This window comes from Nanorana parkeri, unplaced genomic scaffold, assembly GCF_000935625.1.
Source record: "Nanorana parkeri isolate BGI_ZX_2015 unplaced genomic scaffold, ASM93562v1 scaffold43, whole genome shotgun sequence".
NCBI lineage: Eukaryota > Metazoa > Chordata > Amphibia > Anura > Dicroglossidae > Nanorana > Nanorana parkeri.
The window spans coordinates 3051141-3066084 of NW_017306311.1; the positions used below are offsets into that span (position 1 = coordinate 3051141).

The 14944-nt window shown below is 42.3% G+C and overlaps 1 protein-coding gene across 1 annotated transcript in view; it reads right to left on the reverse strand.

The window, feature by feature from the left end:
• HHIPL2 (HHIP like 2) overlaps positions 1 to 14944 on the reverse strand; it is a 37850-nt gene that overhangs the window by 8092 nt on the left and 14814 nt on the right. Inside the window, 8 exon segments of the mRNA XM_018571996.1 lie at positions 1626 to 1708; positions 4025 to 4106; positions 5573 to 5718; positions 8179 to 8305; positions 9876 to 10156; positions 10857 to 10886; positions 11039 to 11200; positions 14203 to 14852. Coding sequence (XP_018427498.1) covers positions 1626 to 1708; positions 4025 to 4106; positions 5573 to 5718; positions 8179 to 8305; positions 9876 to 10156; positions 10857 to 10886; positions 11039 to 11200; positions 14203 to 14852 — 1561 coding nt within the window.

The window sequence follows — 14944 nt, forward strand, 5'->3', positions numbered from 1 at the left end:
GCCCAGTGAACAGGTGTCCAGGTCATAGCAGAGCCGCCTCCTCCAGCACACACATATACACAGCTTGAAGGGGGAGGGAATCCACCCAGCTCTTCTCTCTGTGTCATCTGCGCTGCGATCATCCATCACTCTGCTGTCAGTGCTGAGATGCAGGGCCAGTGGTAGGAGTTTTGAAGCGCAGGATCTGCTCAAGGGGCAGCTGCTTTGGGCCCCACAACAATGACTGGGCCCTGGGCAGCTGCCCCTTTTGCCCTGCGTTAAAGATGGCCCTGCCTGGTGGTGAAGCAGTCACTAGCATTTAAAACAATGCATAAGGAAGATTCACCTAACTTTCCTACCTAAATCATCTAAATCAGGACAAAAAAAGGCTTTTATTTTGGTACAATATTCAAATAAATGCTATGTTCAGGGTTTTAAGTACTGGCTAATTTATAAGTACTGTATAATTTATTATAATTTTTCATTATTATTAATAATATTATTTAAAACACTACTGTGCTGTCTTCTATAAAGCCCAACTCTGGTCTCTGCCACAAGATGTTCTCAATTCAACATGAAAGATTGAAGACATATTGTGAGTGCATGCTGTCATGGGCCCAAATTAGACCGCTCCATGCTTAACAAAGGAAAACTAAAGCATTTGGCAAGATTTGCAAGATTTGTATGGCAAAAGATCCCTGTGTACAAGGAGTTGGGCAAGTGTGTCTATGCTAATGAGAACATGGCTATAAGGAAATGCAGGAAACCATTAGTCTGAACAAACGTACTATGAGCTGTTGAGGGACTAAAATTTAGATATCTGTATACAGTATGTGCACTATATAAATGTAGGTCGAAGAAAGAGTTATTGGATCACAGTCCATCTGGTGTTTCTTGTTGACATCTATATAATGCAAACAAACTTACTTAATATACCTGAGGTGGATTAAATATACATATAGGCATGACACAATGAATTTTATGATAATGTAACTGAAGAGAAACATGGATGACTAGCAAAACCTATAATGTATGAAATGAGCACTGAATTATCTACCCTCCAAACAGGAGGGGTGCTGGATGTGAATTTTCTCTGTGTTTGGGATAAGCATGGGGTACAGGTTGAACGTGTTTGACCCGGACCAAGCCAAGTTCATCGAATGGGCATATAAACTAGTCAAATTTGGCCAGTTCACCTGTCCGAACCGGAATTCTGTCTTGTCATTGACATGACAGGATCATCGTCCAGCTTCTGTCTGTAAACATGCTGGCAAGGATAACAGGTGGGGTGGGGGTGCGAGCATCCAGGGACTGGTCTAAGAGCAAGCCGGCTCAGAGAATCTGGTGAGTATAACTTTGTGATTTCTAAACCTATACAATCATGGGCACTTAACCCTTGCGGTGCAAGGGTAGCCCCTCTACAAGGGTTAAGGAGAATTTTCCCTGAAGTTCTACTTTAAAGGGGTACATTGTACTTCTCTGCAACTTGATGTAGCGTTTTTTAGCATCTCCCAAGCATATCACTGTTTTTAATCTTTTCCTTCCGTTTGGTAAAAATAAATGTAATGTTAATTGGTATTCATATAAGTGGATGGATCAGCTGGTGATCATATGAATAACAGAACTGGGTATTCATATCTACTTACGTTCACGTGGAACAAATGGGACGACTTTACTTCTGGTCCCTATTGGAGTAGGTTTATAACGACACTTGCCAGGAGGCGCTCTCCTGAAAAGAAATAGAGTTATGTACACAGCAAGAGAACTTAATAATTGACTTAGTAACTGACTGGGTCAATTTCATATATTGGTTTCACCAATCAAAAGCATACAGACAATGCCTGCAGTGGCATATCCAGGGTATGGCATATGCACTGGATGCACCAGAGGGGGCATGAGGATGTGTATGCAGGTGGGATTTTGGGCAGAGCCTCCCAGGTTGCAAAGAGCTGGCTCTGGAGATGGGTATGGCCCTTAAACATCTCCTCAAACAGCTCTTAGCAACCTGGGACAAACTGGCCGGCATCCTGCCCAGTTCCTGGCAACCAGTGATGTCACTGTTTGGCAGAACCTGGGTAGGACACCAGGGGCACAATTTGTTACACCTCTGCATGCCTGCTTAGTACCTGAGTGTCCAAGAGTCTGGGAACTAAGCACTAACTCTCCTACAGGGCTGGCGTTTAAGGGGGCCAAACTGGGCAATTGCCAAGGGTCCATTATTTTTAAGGGCCACCGGAATCTCTCTGCCCCATAAAAACTGCACCATTACAGCAGCAGCATGATATCTCCACCATGACCCACCATACAGTAAAAAATATTCTACGCTTGAACATCTCTCAGTGTCCCAAAAAGTTTATTGAAAGAGTCACTGTCACTAGATTATTTTTGCAATGTAACTTTGAAAGTGCTGAAAAATTAGACCTCTCCTAGAGAGTAAATCCCCTAGCACAGCCCCCTTCTTCCTTTGCACGTCATAGCCCTCTCCACCCCTCCCCTTACGTCTCTACATAACTTTTTATGTAGCTCCCAGGTGAGGAGTAAAGGGGAATACTATAAATTGTAATTTGAGTGAAGTTTTGAGTTTGTGGGGGCTGAAGAAATGACATCCAAGATGGTGACACTCAGCTGCTTTTGAATGTCTCAGGGCTTTTGAATGTCTACCCAAGGTAGGTTTTTACAAGTATACAACATGCAATAAAATAAAATGAATGCATATATAATCTTATGGGAATCATTATTGTTGATATGAAAGGTCTGGCGAGAGCCTAGAGGGTCCATATGTTTATGGAATAATAAAAGGTAGAAATATACAACTGGGAAATGTTAGAGGGCCTGCAGTAGTCAGACAATGGGGCCCCAGTTTACCCCCATCTTTATCTACTCTGTTGTATTTACATAAAAGTGATATATACATGCTTGACTCTTAATTGAAAACAAGGACACAGAAAGGAAGTATGTATTAAAGGATAATGGATCCTCAAAGGAAGTACACTCTGATTATGGCTGTAATGAGTACCTCCAATGGAGAACATGTGTATGTTTCCCAACAGGAGAAAAACATCTGAGAGGAGCATTTGTACAGATATGATCCAGCAAGAGCTTGTATCGCATTGTAGATTTCATTATAGATATAGTTTTACATTGCAACTTTAACATTATTACAACAGGTGAAATGTATTAGAGTGTGCCATGTAATCACTGAGTTATGTTGGACGTAAAGCATAATCCTGAATCATTGACATGGGAACCCTAAGGCCCCATTCACATTGAGCGATATCGCGCAAATGCTTGCATTGAGCAAGCTAGAATCGCGGCAAAATCCGCTCCAAAAAGGGTCCTGCTGTAGCGACGCCCGACCCTCGACAGCGACGGACAGAGCCCCACTGGATTGCATTGGAGAGCGATATCGCACGGTAAATAGCCGCGATATCGCAGGAATTACTGCGCGATAAATCGCTCTGTGTGAACGGGGCCTAAGGGTCCCAACATCCCATCCACAATGCACCATCTTTCCTTCTCTCTCCCTTCAGTAATATCTATCTATCTATCTATCTATCTATCTATCTATCGGGGGTGGACTGGGAAACTTTGGTCTGAAGGACAAGCACAACCAATTGGCCCTTTCATGTTATGGGCAGATTACCATGGACTAAATAAAGTGTGCAGCCTTGGTTGGTGGGCATGGTGACACGTAAGTGCTCCTAAAGGACATGGCTCCAAGCTCGCTCCTGTGATGGACTACAATCTCAATACAAATTGGTAAACTAAACATGAGATTGTACTCCATCACGGGAGCAAGCTTGGAGCAGTGACTACTTTGCAACACACACAGGGTCCATGGGGAACAAAAGTATCCCCCCTCCAGAAGGAAGGACAGTGTCAGCACCAATTCAGAGATGATTTGAGGATTTTTAATAATAATTCAGGTACTGGAATGAATTTTTGAGATTTAACTCCTGAGTTTAGTGTCACTTTAATTACATTTTTAACAGCATTTTTAAGGAAATATGAACATCTTTCTAGAATATTCCCTATATATACCAACCTTGATGGGTCTACAAAACGGTACAGGGTTCCATAGGGAGACAACGAGGTTGGATCCGATGTTGACAGAAAATACAGTTCCCCTATACAGAATATGAAAGAAAAAATATGTTTAATTTTATGTGCAGGTAAATGTGGCTGTGTCGATGTGTGTGTGTTTGCATCGCTAGCAAAAAACATTTCTTGCCATGAATGCCGTGATCTGTGATTGGTCACTGGGGGTTGCTGCTCATTATTACAGAGTTTAGAGGACATAAGATAGTTATGCCATTTACATGATATTACTGACTTAAAAGAAAACTATGGGTTAAGTGTTGTTTCCCCATAGTTCTCTTTAGGGTCACAGAAGGACATATACTAGCATCCTCCCGTGACCCAAAGCTCAGTATATCGCGAGCTACAGCTCGCGGTATACTGAGACCGCCCGCAGTCGGGGCGGATCCCGACATTACTGTCGAGATCCACCCAGCTGCGTGAGTGACAGCTGGCTCTGCCTATCTAGATCCGGAGCCAACTGTACCCGCCCCCTCTCCCATCCATTCCTCCAGTCAGCGCTGGAGGATCGGAGCGGGGAGGGGGGAATGCCTGTAGGGAGCCGTGACTGACAGTCATGGGTCTCTGCAGGGAAATGATGTAGAAGTGAGCGGGCGACGGTATGTGTTCACTCACTTCCCGATCTATTGAGACGACATGTAACAGTTTCATTGTCACACGTCAGCTCCAACTATGAGGATGAGTGATTTTCACTCACCTCATAGTTTTCCTTTAATAATGGAGTACCTTTCTGGGGATGAGGACAGTTTGGAATTGCAGGCTGTTGTCTCCAGGATGGGAAGTGAAATTTCTCCAACGGGCCACAGACAGCATTAAAAACGAATTTATCCCATTCTCTGTACTAAAGTTAAAAAATAATTGGGGCTGGAGATACAATTTAAAGCTGAACTCCAGGCTTCCCTTCAGTCTTGCATAGTTGTACAGGCTGTTCTCCTGTACAACTAACTCCTGACATTGCTTTCTCTGCTTTCACGGCACACTATGAGCATCTCATAATGTGCATTAGAAGCTGCAGCAAGTCAGATGTAGCCTGCCTTATTTCCTGGCTGGAGGATATCCAGCACCATCTGGCATTTTTCCTCCCCAGCCTGACTGTCCCACCCCTTCTATTTATTGAATTTCATTATTGTCAGTCAAGGAGGCCTAGAATCACATGTAGGCATTACCTAGGGCGGTCTGCATGCAAATGAAGCCTGCCTAAGAACACACACCGCTGCAGACTGACATCCACACCTCAAGGCATTTTGATATTTGCATAACACCTCACAAGAACCAGCCCACTGCTTGCATCAGCACTAAGGGCTCTTGAAAGAAGTACTGAGGGAGGGTACTGTGAAGTTTTCATGAAGCCATGTACAGCACAGATAAGATTACTGGGTCTAATGAGATGGCCATAACAACATACTTTGTTTTCTCCTACAGAGGGAAGAAAATCTGATTGGATAATGAGAAAATTCTCTCACAACGGTTTGGCTCAGTCTGTTTAATGAGTTACCTGCTTCATCTTCTGCAAATGAGATGATGTATTTGGTGTATTTGTTTATTAGCTTCGGGAAAGCGCAGACCGTATTGTCTCCCATACAGATATCCTGTCTTGTCCATGTATTGGTTTTCTCATCTTCATGCAATGCCATGAGCCGACTGTAAAAAGCAAAATGTTAACACATTATAATAATGAAAATGTAGTTTCTTTATAGATGGATGGTGCATGTATTTGATCTTTTTACATTAGGGAGGATCCATTAATGCCTTGGTTCAGCCTCCTCAGCCTCCCCCTAGTGCAACACTGTCAGTTCTCCCTCCAAGCAGCCATTTAAAATATGCTGCCCGGTGCCGAGTGCCGACTTGAGGTGGGCTGGGGATATGGCCGCGAGGGAGCTCCATCCATATGTGCATTGCTTACAGCTCTCTCGCATGTCCTATAGAGGTGCCTGGACCGGAGTGACGTCACAGCCTTGCTCCCGGCACCTCTACAGGGCATGCAAGGGAGCTGTACCAGCAATGCACATATGGATGGAGCTCTGTCACAGCACAGCAGCCCACACTGGAACCCAAGCTGAGGATCCACTCCAGTTCTCATAAGGCAGGGAGACTGGGTGGATCTTAAAAAGAAAAACATTACATTTCTTTTGGGAGTGTGTGGTTGAGAATGTCTGTGAGTATGTGAGATTGTGTCTGTGGTTGTGTGTGTCTGTCAGTGTTTTTGAGGGCCCGTTCACACTAGTACAGTGCGTTAATGGAACTATCATGTGCGATTAAGGCACTGTACCACGCAATCGCACCTACTGCACGTTCTGGTGTGGGTAGTGCATTGCTTTGCCATTCATTTGAATGGCACCCCAAACGTACCTCCCGCCCACAGTTGAATCGTCCGCACAGGAATGCGCGGTCCCCCAATGTCGTGCGTTCCATTGCAGTGCGACTTGGGTCGCAACCTAATGGCCAAGGACAAAGGGACATCCAATCAGTAGCTTTGTCTGCATACAGGTTCCACCTCAATGGCTTTGTCCATGTACCAACCGGGATACATGGACGGAGCACAAAGCCACTTAATGATAATTGAGCAAAAAAGATTTAGATATTAGGTGTAGGTTAGATATTAGGTGTATGTTTAGTGATAAGTGAACAGGAAGGTTGTAGAGATTAGTTGTAGGTTTAGTGGTAGTGTTCATAACTTACTATTTTTCTTGGGTATGATAAAATAACTTTCTGGGTGTTATACATGTTTGTAAAAATAACGTATAATATAAATGTTTGTGCCAAATAGATATTGGCATCACAAATGTACACATATCTACAAGATGTTGGTGAAGAGAATTTTCCCTGAATGTTCTTACAGGGCAAAAGTAAACTTTGGCCCCTAGAGCTTATACTTATACTTAGCTTCCCTTCACTTTTCTGCCTTGTTCATCCCTGGGAGCAAAGAGTAGAAGCCTTGTGTAAACTCCATGGTGTTCTGGTCAGAACTTACACAGGGACTAGGGCTCAAGTGACTGCGCTAGCGCCTACTAATTGGCAGCTAAGGCACCCAGCTCTCCCCTGTGCGTATTCCTTATACCCGGAAGCACCAGGAGTAGAGGAGGCTCAGGGAAGTAGTTATGGGCATGAACAAAACACAGGTACACTTGAAGTCAATAAGAACTAACTCTGAAAGATATAACAGATAAGTATGAGATTCACCTTGCCAAAAACTACTCAAAACTAGACATGCAAGATGCGGAAAAATTCGATTTAATTCAGTTCAGTTTGGATATTTCATTATTTCAGGATTCAGATCAAAAATTCAATTCGGTTCGGGTTTCGGATTCGGACGAAATCCGAATTTTCATTAGTTTTGGATGAGTTTACAAATATTCGTTGCGAATAACACAGAAAACCATACACAGATATTAACACTAAAGCTGAAGCTCCTGAGCCCATGTGGCATTCGGGATCCGAATTTCCGAATTGCATTCGGGAGCTCCCAAATGCCATTTGGGTCTGGGAGACTCAACTTTAGACATATATGTATATGGCTTCCAGACCCAAATGGCATTCGGGAGTGCAGTTTTGAAATTCTGATCCCGAATGCCATTCGGCTCTGGGTGCCATATACATATATTACTAAAGCTTAGGCTCTCTGACCCGTATGGCATTCGGGTCTAGGAGCCTCAGCTTTAGTATGATATGTATATACTGTATATGGCTCCTATGTTGCCGTAACGAAAATTCGTGTTCATACCCATTTGGATGCATTAAACCGAAAAACACATCTGATTGGCCAGAAAAGTTACATGTGCGTTCAGTTTGTTTTTGAATGAAATTCGGACGGTATCCAAAATTTGGGAACGGAAATTCCGATTCTGACACATTCGGATGCATTGGGATTTGGAAATTCGGATGTGTCCGAATTTCTGAAAATTCGCCCAAACTTTTATTTGAAACTAATTGCAAATGTCTACTCGAAACTGAAATGTTAACATTCAGTGGGGATGGCGTTACAGACTTTACAATGTAATGAGGCATTGTGTTGACTGAGCCAAGATTTCCCCTTTGACTCACTGCAATAGGTCACACAGGTATAACTGTGATATATGCAGATAGTATTGGCTCTATTCTTACCCATTCATGAAGTCTCCGAAGATGTAAAGGCCGTTTAAATTTGGAGAATCACAACCCCGGTACACATACCCACCAGTCACTGACTTGCCAACATTGTGATCATAAAAGAAAATTGGGGGAATATCATCTATAAAAAATAAATAAAATAAAATAGTCATGAACATACAACTCACAGAAAAAGAGCTACAAAAGGAATACACAAAATATGAATTTCTTTATCTGGAAAAAATGGGGTCAGGACCTGTAACGGACTAAACAATATTATAGACACAAAATTAAAAATTAAATCTTTAGTACGGGTCTCTGGTAAGGCAGAGTGACAAACAAAGGAAGTGACCTTTCTATCAATTTAAAAAAGTGTTATCTCCTATGGACTTGGAAATAATTATTGCTTTCTTCAGACACCAACGTTTATTTTTACTACTTACTGAGGTTAGTTTTTAAGGCTAATAGTGCATCTCTGTCTAATGTCTATAAGTAAATGTAGAGGTCCATGTACCTAAGCCACATTGTGTTTTAAATTAAAAAAGGCCAACTCTTCAACACTCATTGAGCCCATGTGGAAGCTGCTGCACTGCCCAGCTAGAGACCTGCCACTGTCAGAATGCAGTAGCCCGGCGTGAAGGGATTCCCCCATCTATGCTGAATGGCATGGATGGGAAATTCGAGCCCTGCAGGCTGAACAAGAAAAAGGGGCCAGTGTATTACAAGCCTTGATTCAACATATGTATATCCTGAAGCCACAGAGAAACTGTGGGCTGGGATGTAATCGATAATACGAAATCACCTGCACTCCATACAGCATACAGACCTTAATGGAAGGTTGGTGCTTGAAGTGACAACACGGATGGCGGCGTGTCAGATACAGTCCATACTAGAAGTCCCCATCACTTGATGATATGTGCAAGAAGTAAAGCACTTTTTATTAAATTGTCACATGTGTCATACAGCCAACGTTTCGGTGCCACACAGGGTCCCTTCTTCTGGGCGACATAGTGATCCAACCACCTATGTCGCCCAGAAGAAGGGGCGAGTCATCGAGTGCTGGTGACTTCTATTACAGGGGCAGGGATGTAGTTACTTATGGGTCCAGAGAATCAGGGTCTCCACATTTCATCCCTGTTTTGGGGACACTTCAGATGATGTTTACTCTAAGTGGGAATCACTGCAACCCTCACCATGCACAAGAACATGTGTGTGGTTCTCATACAATTTAGCCTTTACCATTGATTTGCAAAGCCCCACTCACCATCCTCAAGCAATGAATGAATCCCTTGTGTTTGGTTGGTGATTAAAGTTATACTAGGTATAACGTTTCTGTTTTAAAAGGTCAGTCCACCGAAAGCTGATATTTTAGTTGATAGTAGATACTTAACGTTAATCCACCTGGTAGTGTCTATTAGGGACTCTAGGGACTCTTAGATCTTTTGTGCCCATTATGAAGGGTTCACACATTCACAGGTGAACAAGAGTTTGAAAATAAACCAGAGATCTCACTGTTGGAGTATTCAAGATCTATAAAAAAGCCTACCAAACTCCACTAAGACTCCAGACTAAAATACCGCTTTCAGATAGTCTGGCACTTTAAGGAGGTAATTCTATATGCCACTGTTATATCCAGGCCACATTTCAGAAGACCGAAATATGTATCACTTGAATACAGGGCCAAAAGACAAGACACAATATAGGGCACTTACGTAAGGAGGAGTTAAGGCATAGCATGATATCAAAACATTCAGGCCCTTCCTTGGCTCTCCATCCATAATTTCCACCTTTGAGGATGATGTCGATTTCTTCATATCTGCTTTGGCCGACATCTCCACAAAATATCCTCCCTCTCCCTTTCCCTGTCAACCGATCGCCTTGATCCACGGAGCACCGCCACATGTTACGACACCCGTAGGCATAGACCTCAGGAGTGGCATCACATTCTGACACAAACGGATTGTCTTTTGGAATTCCATAGGTTTTTCCAGGAGTCAAAGCATGAATATCAACAATGTGAAAAATGCCATATTCCTATATTATGTAATTAATGCAGAGCCACCAACTCTTTAAAGATATGTAGGATAACAAAACCAAAAAAAAAGCTGAGTCATTAACCAGGAGGTTAAGATAAGCAAAAGCTCCTGGTAATGATGGTGTGATATATTGCAAAAAAAAAAAATAATAATAATAAGATGAGATATATTATATAGGGTGAACTGTGGAAGAGAAATATGTTCATTTTTTTAGAACAGGTTTCCTGCATGTGGATTTCTGAAAAATCTTAGAGTACCTTTCCATGGCCCCATCCCATTCCCAGCCTGATGTCATTATTGGGAAAGAACCATGAGAGGAACCCTAGGTGAGAAAATCTTCCAACACATCTCCTTGTCATGTGGCCAGCCTTTCACTGTTTTCAATCCATGAGATGATGAGCACACGCATGCTACGTACCTAGTGCATGAAGATTGGAGCATGTTTTAGGATGGACACATTTCTTCTATTGCACTCAGTGAGACATCTGATGACCTATGGTTAGCCTTACCGTGAACCTGTTCTTTGCCCAATGCATGGCAAAGCATTAGGTTTATTTTAATAGGTGCCCAACCAGCAGTTTATACTTATACTATTTGGCCACAAGGAGTGAAAAAAGCTAGGCCTGTGTAAGCTCCAAGCTCATAGGGCTTCAGACTCTCTTCCTGCCCCCAATGTCAGCACTAAGTCTTTAAGTAGCGTATCACCAAGCCCCAAATCTACTTATCCCCAATGCATGTTTCAGCAAGACTAAAATCATTTAATGACAACAGAAGAAGGACTCTGCAGCAGAAACAGGAAAAGCTCTGCTTATGGTTTAGATGACTTAGAAACATTCTACATGTTTTCTGTGACTTACTTGTTTTGTCCATTTCCAAATTCTCCATGTGGATCACCCAGTTGCCCTCCATCTCCTGTGAATATATACAGATATCCGTCAGTGCCGAACAGCAACTGACCCCCATTGTGGCTTCTGGCGGGTTGTACAACCTCCAAAATATACCTATGCAGGATATAATGTAGAAATTAGATATCATTGTGAAGACTGACTACACGCTGTGCGTTCTCCATACTAACATTTTAAAAGAACTATAGAATAGTAGAATACCATTGGTGACCTCTTTATAAAACTACTAATTGGCTGGCTGTCTCTGCCTTCACTGCTATATGAGGCCCCCAACCCAGGACAAGCATTTATAAAGTCAGACTGAAGCTGGAGCTCCTGGTTCCTTGTTCCAGGTCACTACAAAACAGTTAGGCAACTAGTGTTTTCCAGTAGGGTCACCAATAGCATCCTCCATATTCTCTCCTTGTTTCCTTTAACTATTGTTTACTAGGGAATTCTAAAAAAATGAAGAAAATCATCTATGCTGTTTTTGGCAAACAGATTCTAGTAGAGCTTGCAGGGTAGAGTTACAGTATATTGGTTGCCATGAGTAAGGCACATACTCTTCCTTTCCTTTAAATGGAGAGATAATACTTTTTATGAATAATTTTGCATCTGAGTGAGGCATAAAAGAAACCTAAATAAAACCCAACTCCAGCCAAAAGAATTTTTAGAACTTGGATGCATTAGTAGGAAGGATTGTAGGTTAGAGGTTATGTCAGGTTTTATCGTTTGCTATTCAGGACATGAATTAAAACCAGAACATAATTGCGTCATCTCTGACCAGGCATCCCAGTCCAGGAAGTAGATGGTGAACCTGAATGATGCCTGAATACAGAGAGGAGCACTATGTCCTCTGTGAGAGGTAATAAATACAGAGAAGTGTTACACTTAATCATTACTTAGCATGCTTGCACTTAACATGAAATTAATATCTGATGCTAGGACCACTTATAGGAATTAGGTCTTTATAGCTAATATGTTTTAAATACTGTTAGAATACACATTATTGTATCTATTGCAATAACTCCTGCAGTATAAATTTTTGGTCAGTAGATGGCAGTGTTTATACGTTCTGTTATATCTATGGTATATACTCTGTTGTATTGAAAAAGGTAGAGAATAAAGTTGTGGCTTCCTTCCTTTTTCCAAGCCATGTGCAGCATGCATATCAGACTGTGTGCTTGTGTTTCTCTGTGAGGCTGTGCAAGAAGTTCTAACACATACTAGTGGGGGCATATCTAACCCATACAGTTCACATGGCTATGGCACTATAAATCACTTTATTAGTGCACTTGGATTCTGGAGTTTCACCTATATGTACCTAGTAAGTACTGATGGGGGCCTCTCAGCTTGAAATACCATCCCAGCATTGACAGCATCAACATAGCAGATGTTTGCACATTCACTCGCCCTTTAGCTTAGACGTTGGCAACTTATATACCTAGTGTACCTATCAGGCTGGAATCTCCTGGCTGATGTATTTTGCTATTAGATTTGTATCTTAGGCTGAAAGCAGTAACAATAAAGCCTTTAGAACTTAAACAAGCAGAGGGTCAGTGCTGGACAGCTCCTGAAATCTCAATGCTTCTGATACAGGTTTAAAGCGAGCAATTTCTAGGGGAAATAATGCGGGCTGACAATCCTGACCACATTTTAAAAAGCTAATTTCCAGTCTATTATACTGACTTTCTGGCTTTAGAACTTTCTTAGTCACGGACCCTGAACCAGTATACAGGTCAGTAGATTGAGCGTAAAGTCCTTATGTACATATTTTTAGTGGCAGACTCAAAGTATTAAAATCATAGGCAGCACGACAGCCAGGTACCAAGCATCAAATTTACAAAGTGTAACAACTTTTGTTTCTTATTTTGTCTCCATCTCCTGACCACCTATGGACATTTGTGGCTAAATTCATCTGGAGAACTGTAGGAGGTGTCAGGGAGAGGAGTCTTTAGACCCTTTACAGACAAGGCAACATGAAACCATCTCTATGTTCACTTGTATAGTAGTCTGTACCATTAAAGTAGTCCGGTATATTAAGCAGACTCCATGCTGCCTCCAATAGCTCATTTTAGCTATATTTTTTACTGAAACAATCACATGGCACAAGGGGAAGAGCTTGGGAATGTGGTAACAGAATGCATCACAATGTATAATGAACAATGGTGCATATGTTACAGCAACATGGTGAGAATGAGCCCCAAAAATCCTCAGCCCATTTCACAATGACAGATAAGAGGAAATCTCTCACATAATATCAACTAGCAAATAATTACTACTGTCATAGACAAAGTATACATTTCTCAAAGCCTTAGAAATCCCTGTTAGTTCATCACTTTGGAGAGATTTCCACTCACTTCCTGTTGTGTCTCTGGGACAGAAAGTGAAGGGACATTTCCCAAAGAAACACAGACAGAAAAAAAAAGACTTGAGAGTAATTTTTCTTCCAATCTATCCAAAACGAAAAAAATAATCTACACATATATTAGAGACCACCTACATGCAGGGCGGGCCTTAGGGGTGTGCGAGCCGTGAGGCCGCATAGGGCGCCATGGCAACAAGGGCGCCGTGCGGCCGTCACAGCTCGTCCTGTGGGGGGCTTCTCTCCCCTCACCGCTGGCCATCCGATATGACAGCGTTCCCTCGTCCGAATGCACTTACTTGAAAAAAGGGATCGGCATGACAACCTGACACTTTATTTTTATAGATTCTATTGTAGTTTGACATTTATTGTTTACCTTCTGTTGTTTTATTTGATAAGAATACTTCTATTGTGCCGACAAGTTTAATACCTTTGAATAAAAGTTTTATTTTTATCATACTTTTTAATATGTTTCTTTGCGGCTTAACAAAATAGGAGTCTTTAAATGGTGCGGATATTGGGTGAAAATGGGTGTGGTTACAGGGGTGTGGCCACTAAAGGGTGTGGCCACTGAGGGGCGCTGTAAAGCTTTCTCGCACAGGGCGCCTAAAGGCCTAAGGCCGGCCCTGCCTACATGAACAAGGTTTCTACAACTTTAACACATTTATTATTGATAACAAGCTGCTCTCTACCGTACATTTGCCTAAGAAGCAATTAAAAGTCTTTTTTATGATATTTATCTGATTTTGTTTACCTTTCCGTTCTCCGATCTGCTTTATTATAGTCATAGCGTGAAACCCGGAACTCGCTGATTCGGATTTTCTCCACATACTCGTTATCCAAGATGGAATAATAAACATAGAATTTGCCATTGTATCGGAACTTTGGGTGGAAGGCCATACCAAGAAAACCCCTTTCATCTCCATGCCATGGAGTGGACACCACGCTGTCCTGCAAGTATAGAAAGGGCTCATCTAACCGTCCGCCATCTGGTAAGTAGACCCAAACTATGCCAACCTGCTCCGCTATGAACATCCTGTGGGTTCCATCATTAGCATGGATCATGAGGACAGGATTTCTAAGGCCATTGGCAACCTCCACCAAACACATCTTGAGACATCCTTCTTGGTCCACCACCACAGCCCCGAGCCTGTTGTTGAGGTCCATGTTTTTTATCACATCTGGGAAACAGTAATCTGGATCAGGCAGCTCCATGAGATTGCAAAACTGGTCCATGTCCTTTGCTGACTCCCTTATGGTGGAATCATTGGTGAGAAGGGAGATGGTACTTTGGCAGTTGTAATAGAAATCAGAGCAGTAATCAAAGCACAGGCCAGGAAGAGTCCTCAGCGGGGTTCGTGGGTCTTCAGCATCGTACAGATGGGCAGCATATGGAGAACACTCCTGTAAATCAAATCAAATCAAATATTGAAGCAACAGCACTTAAACCAAATGACAAAATGAATAACTCACATTTATCAGGTTTTATCAGGAGC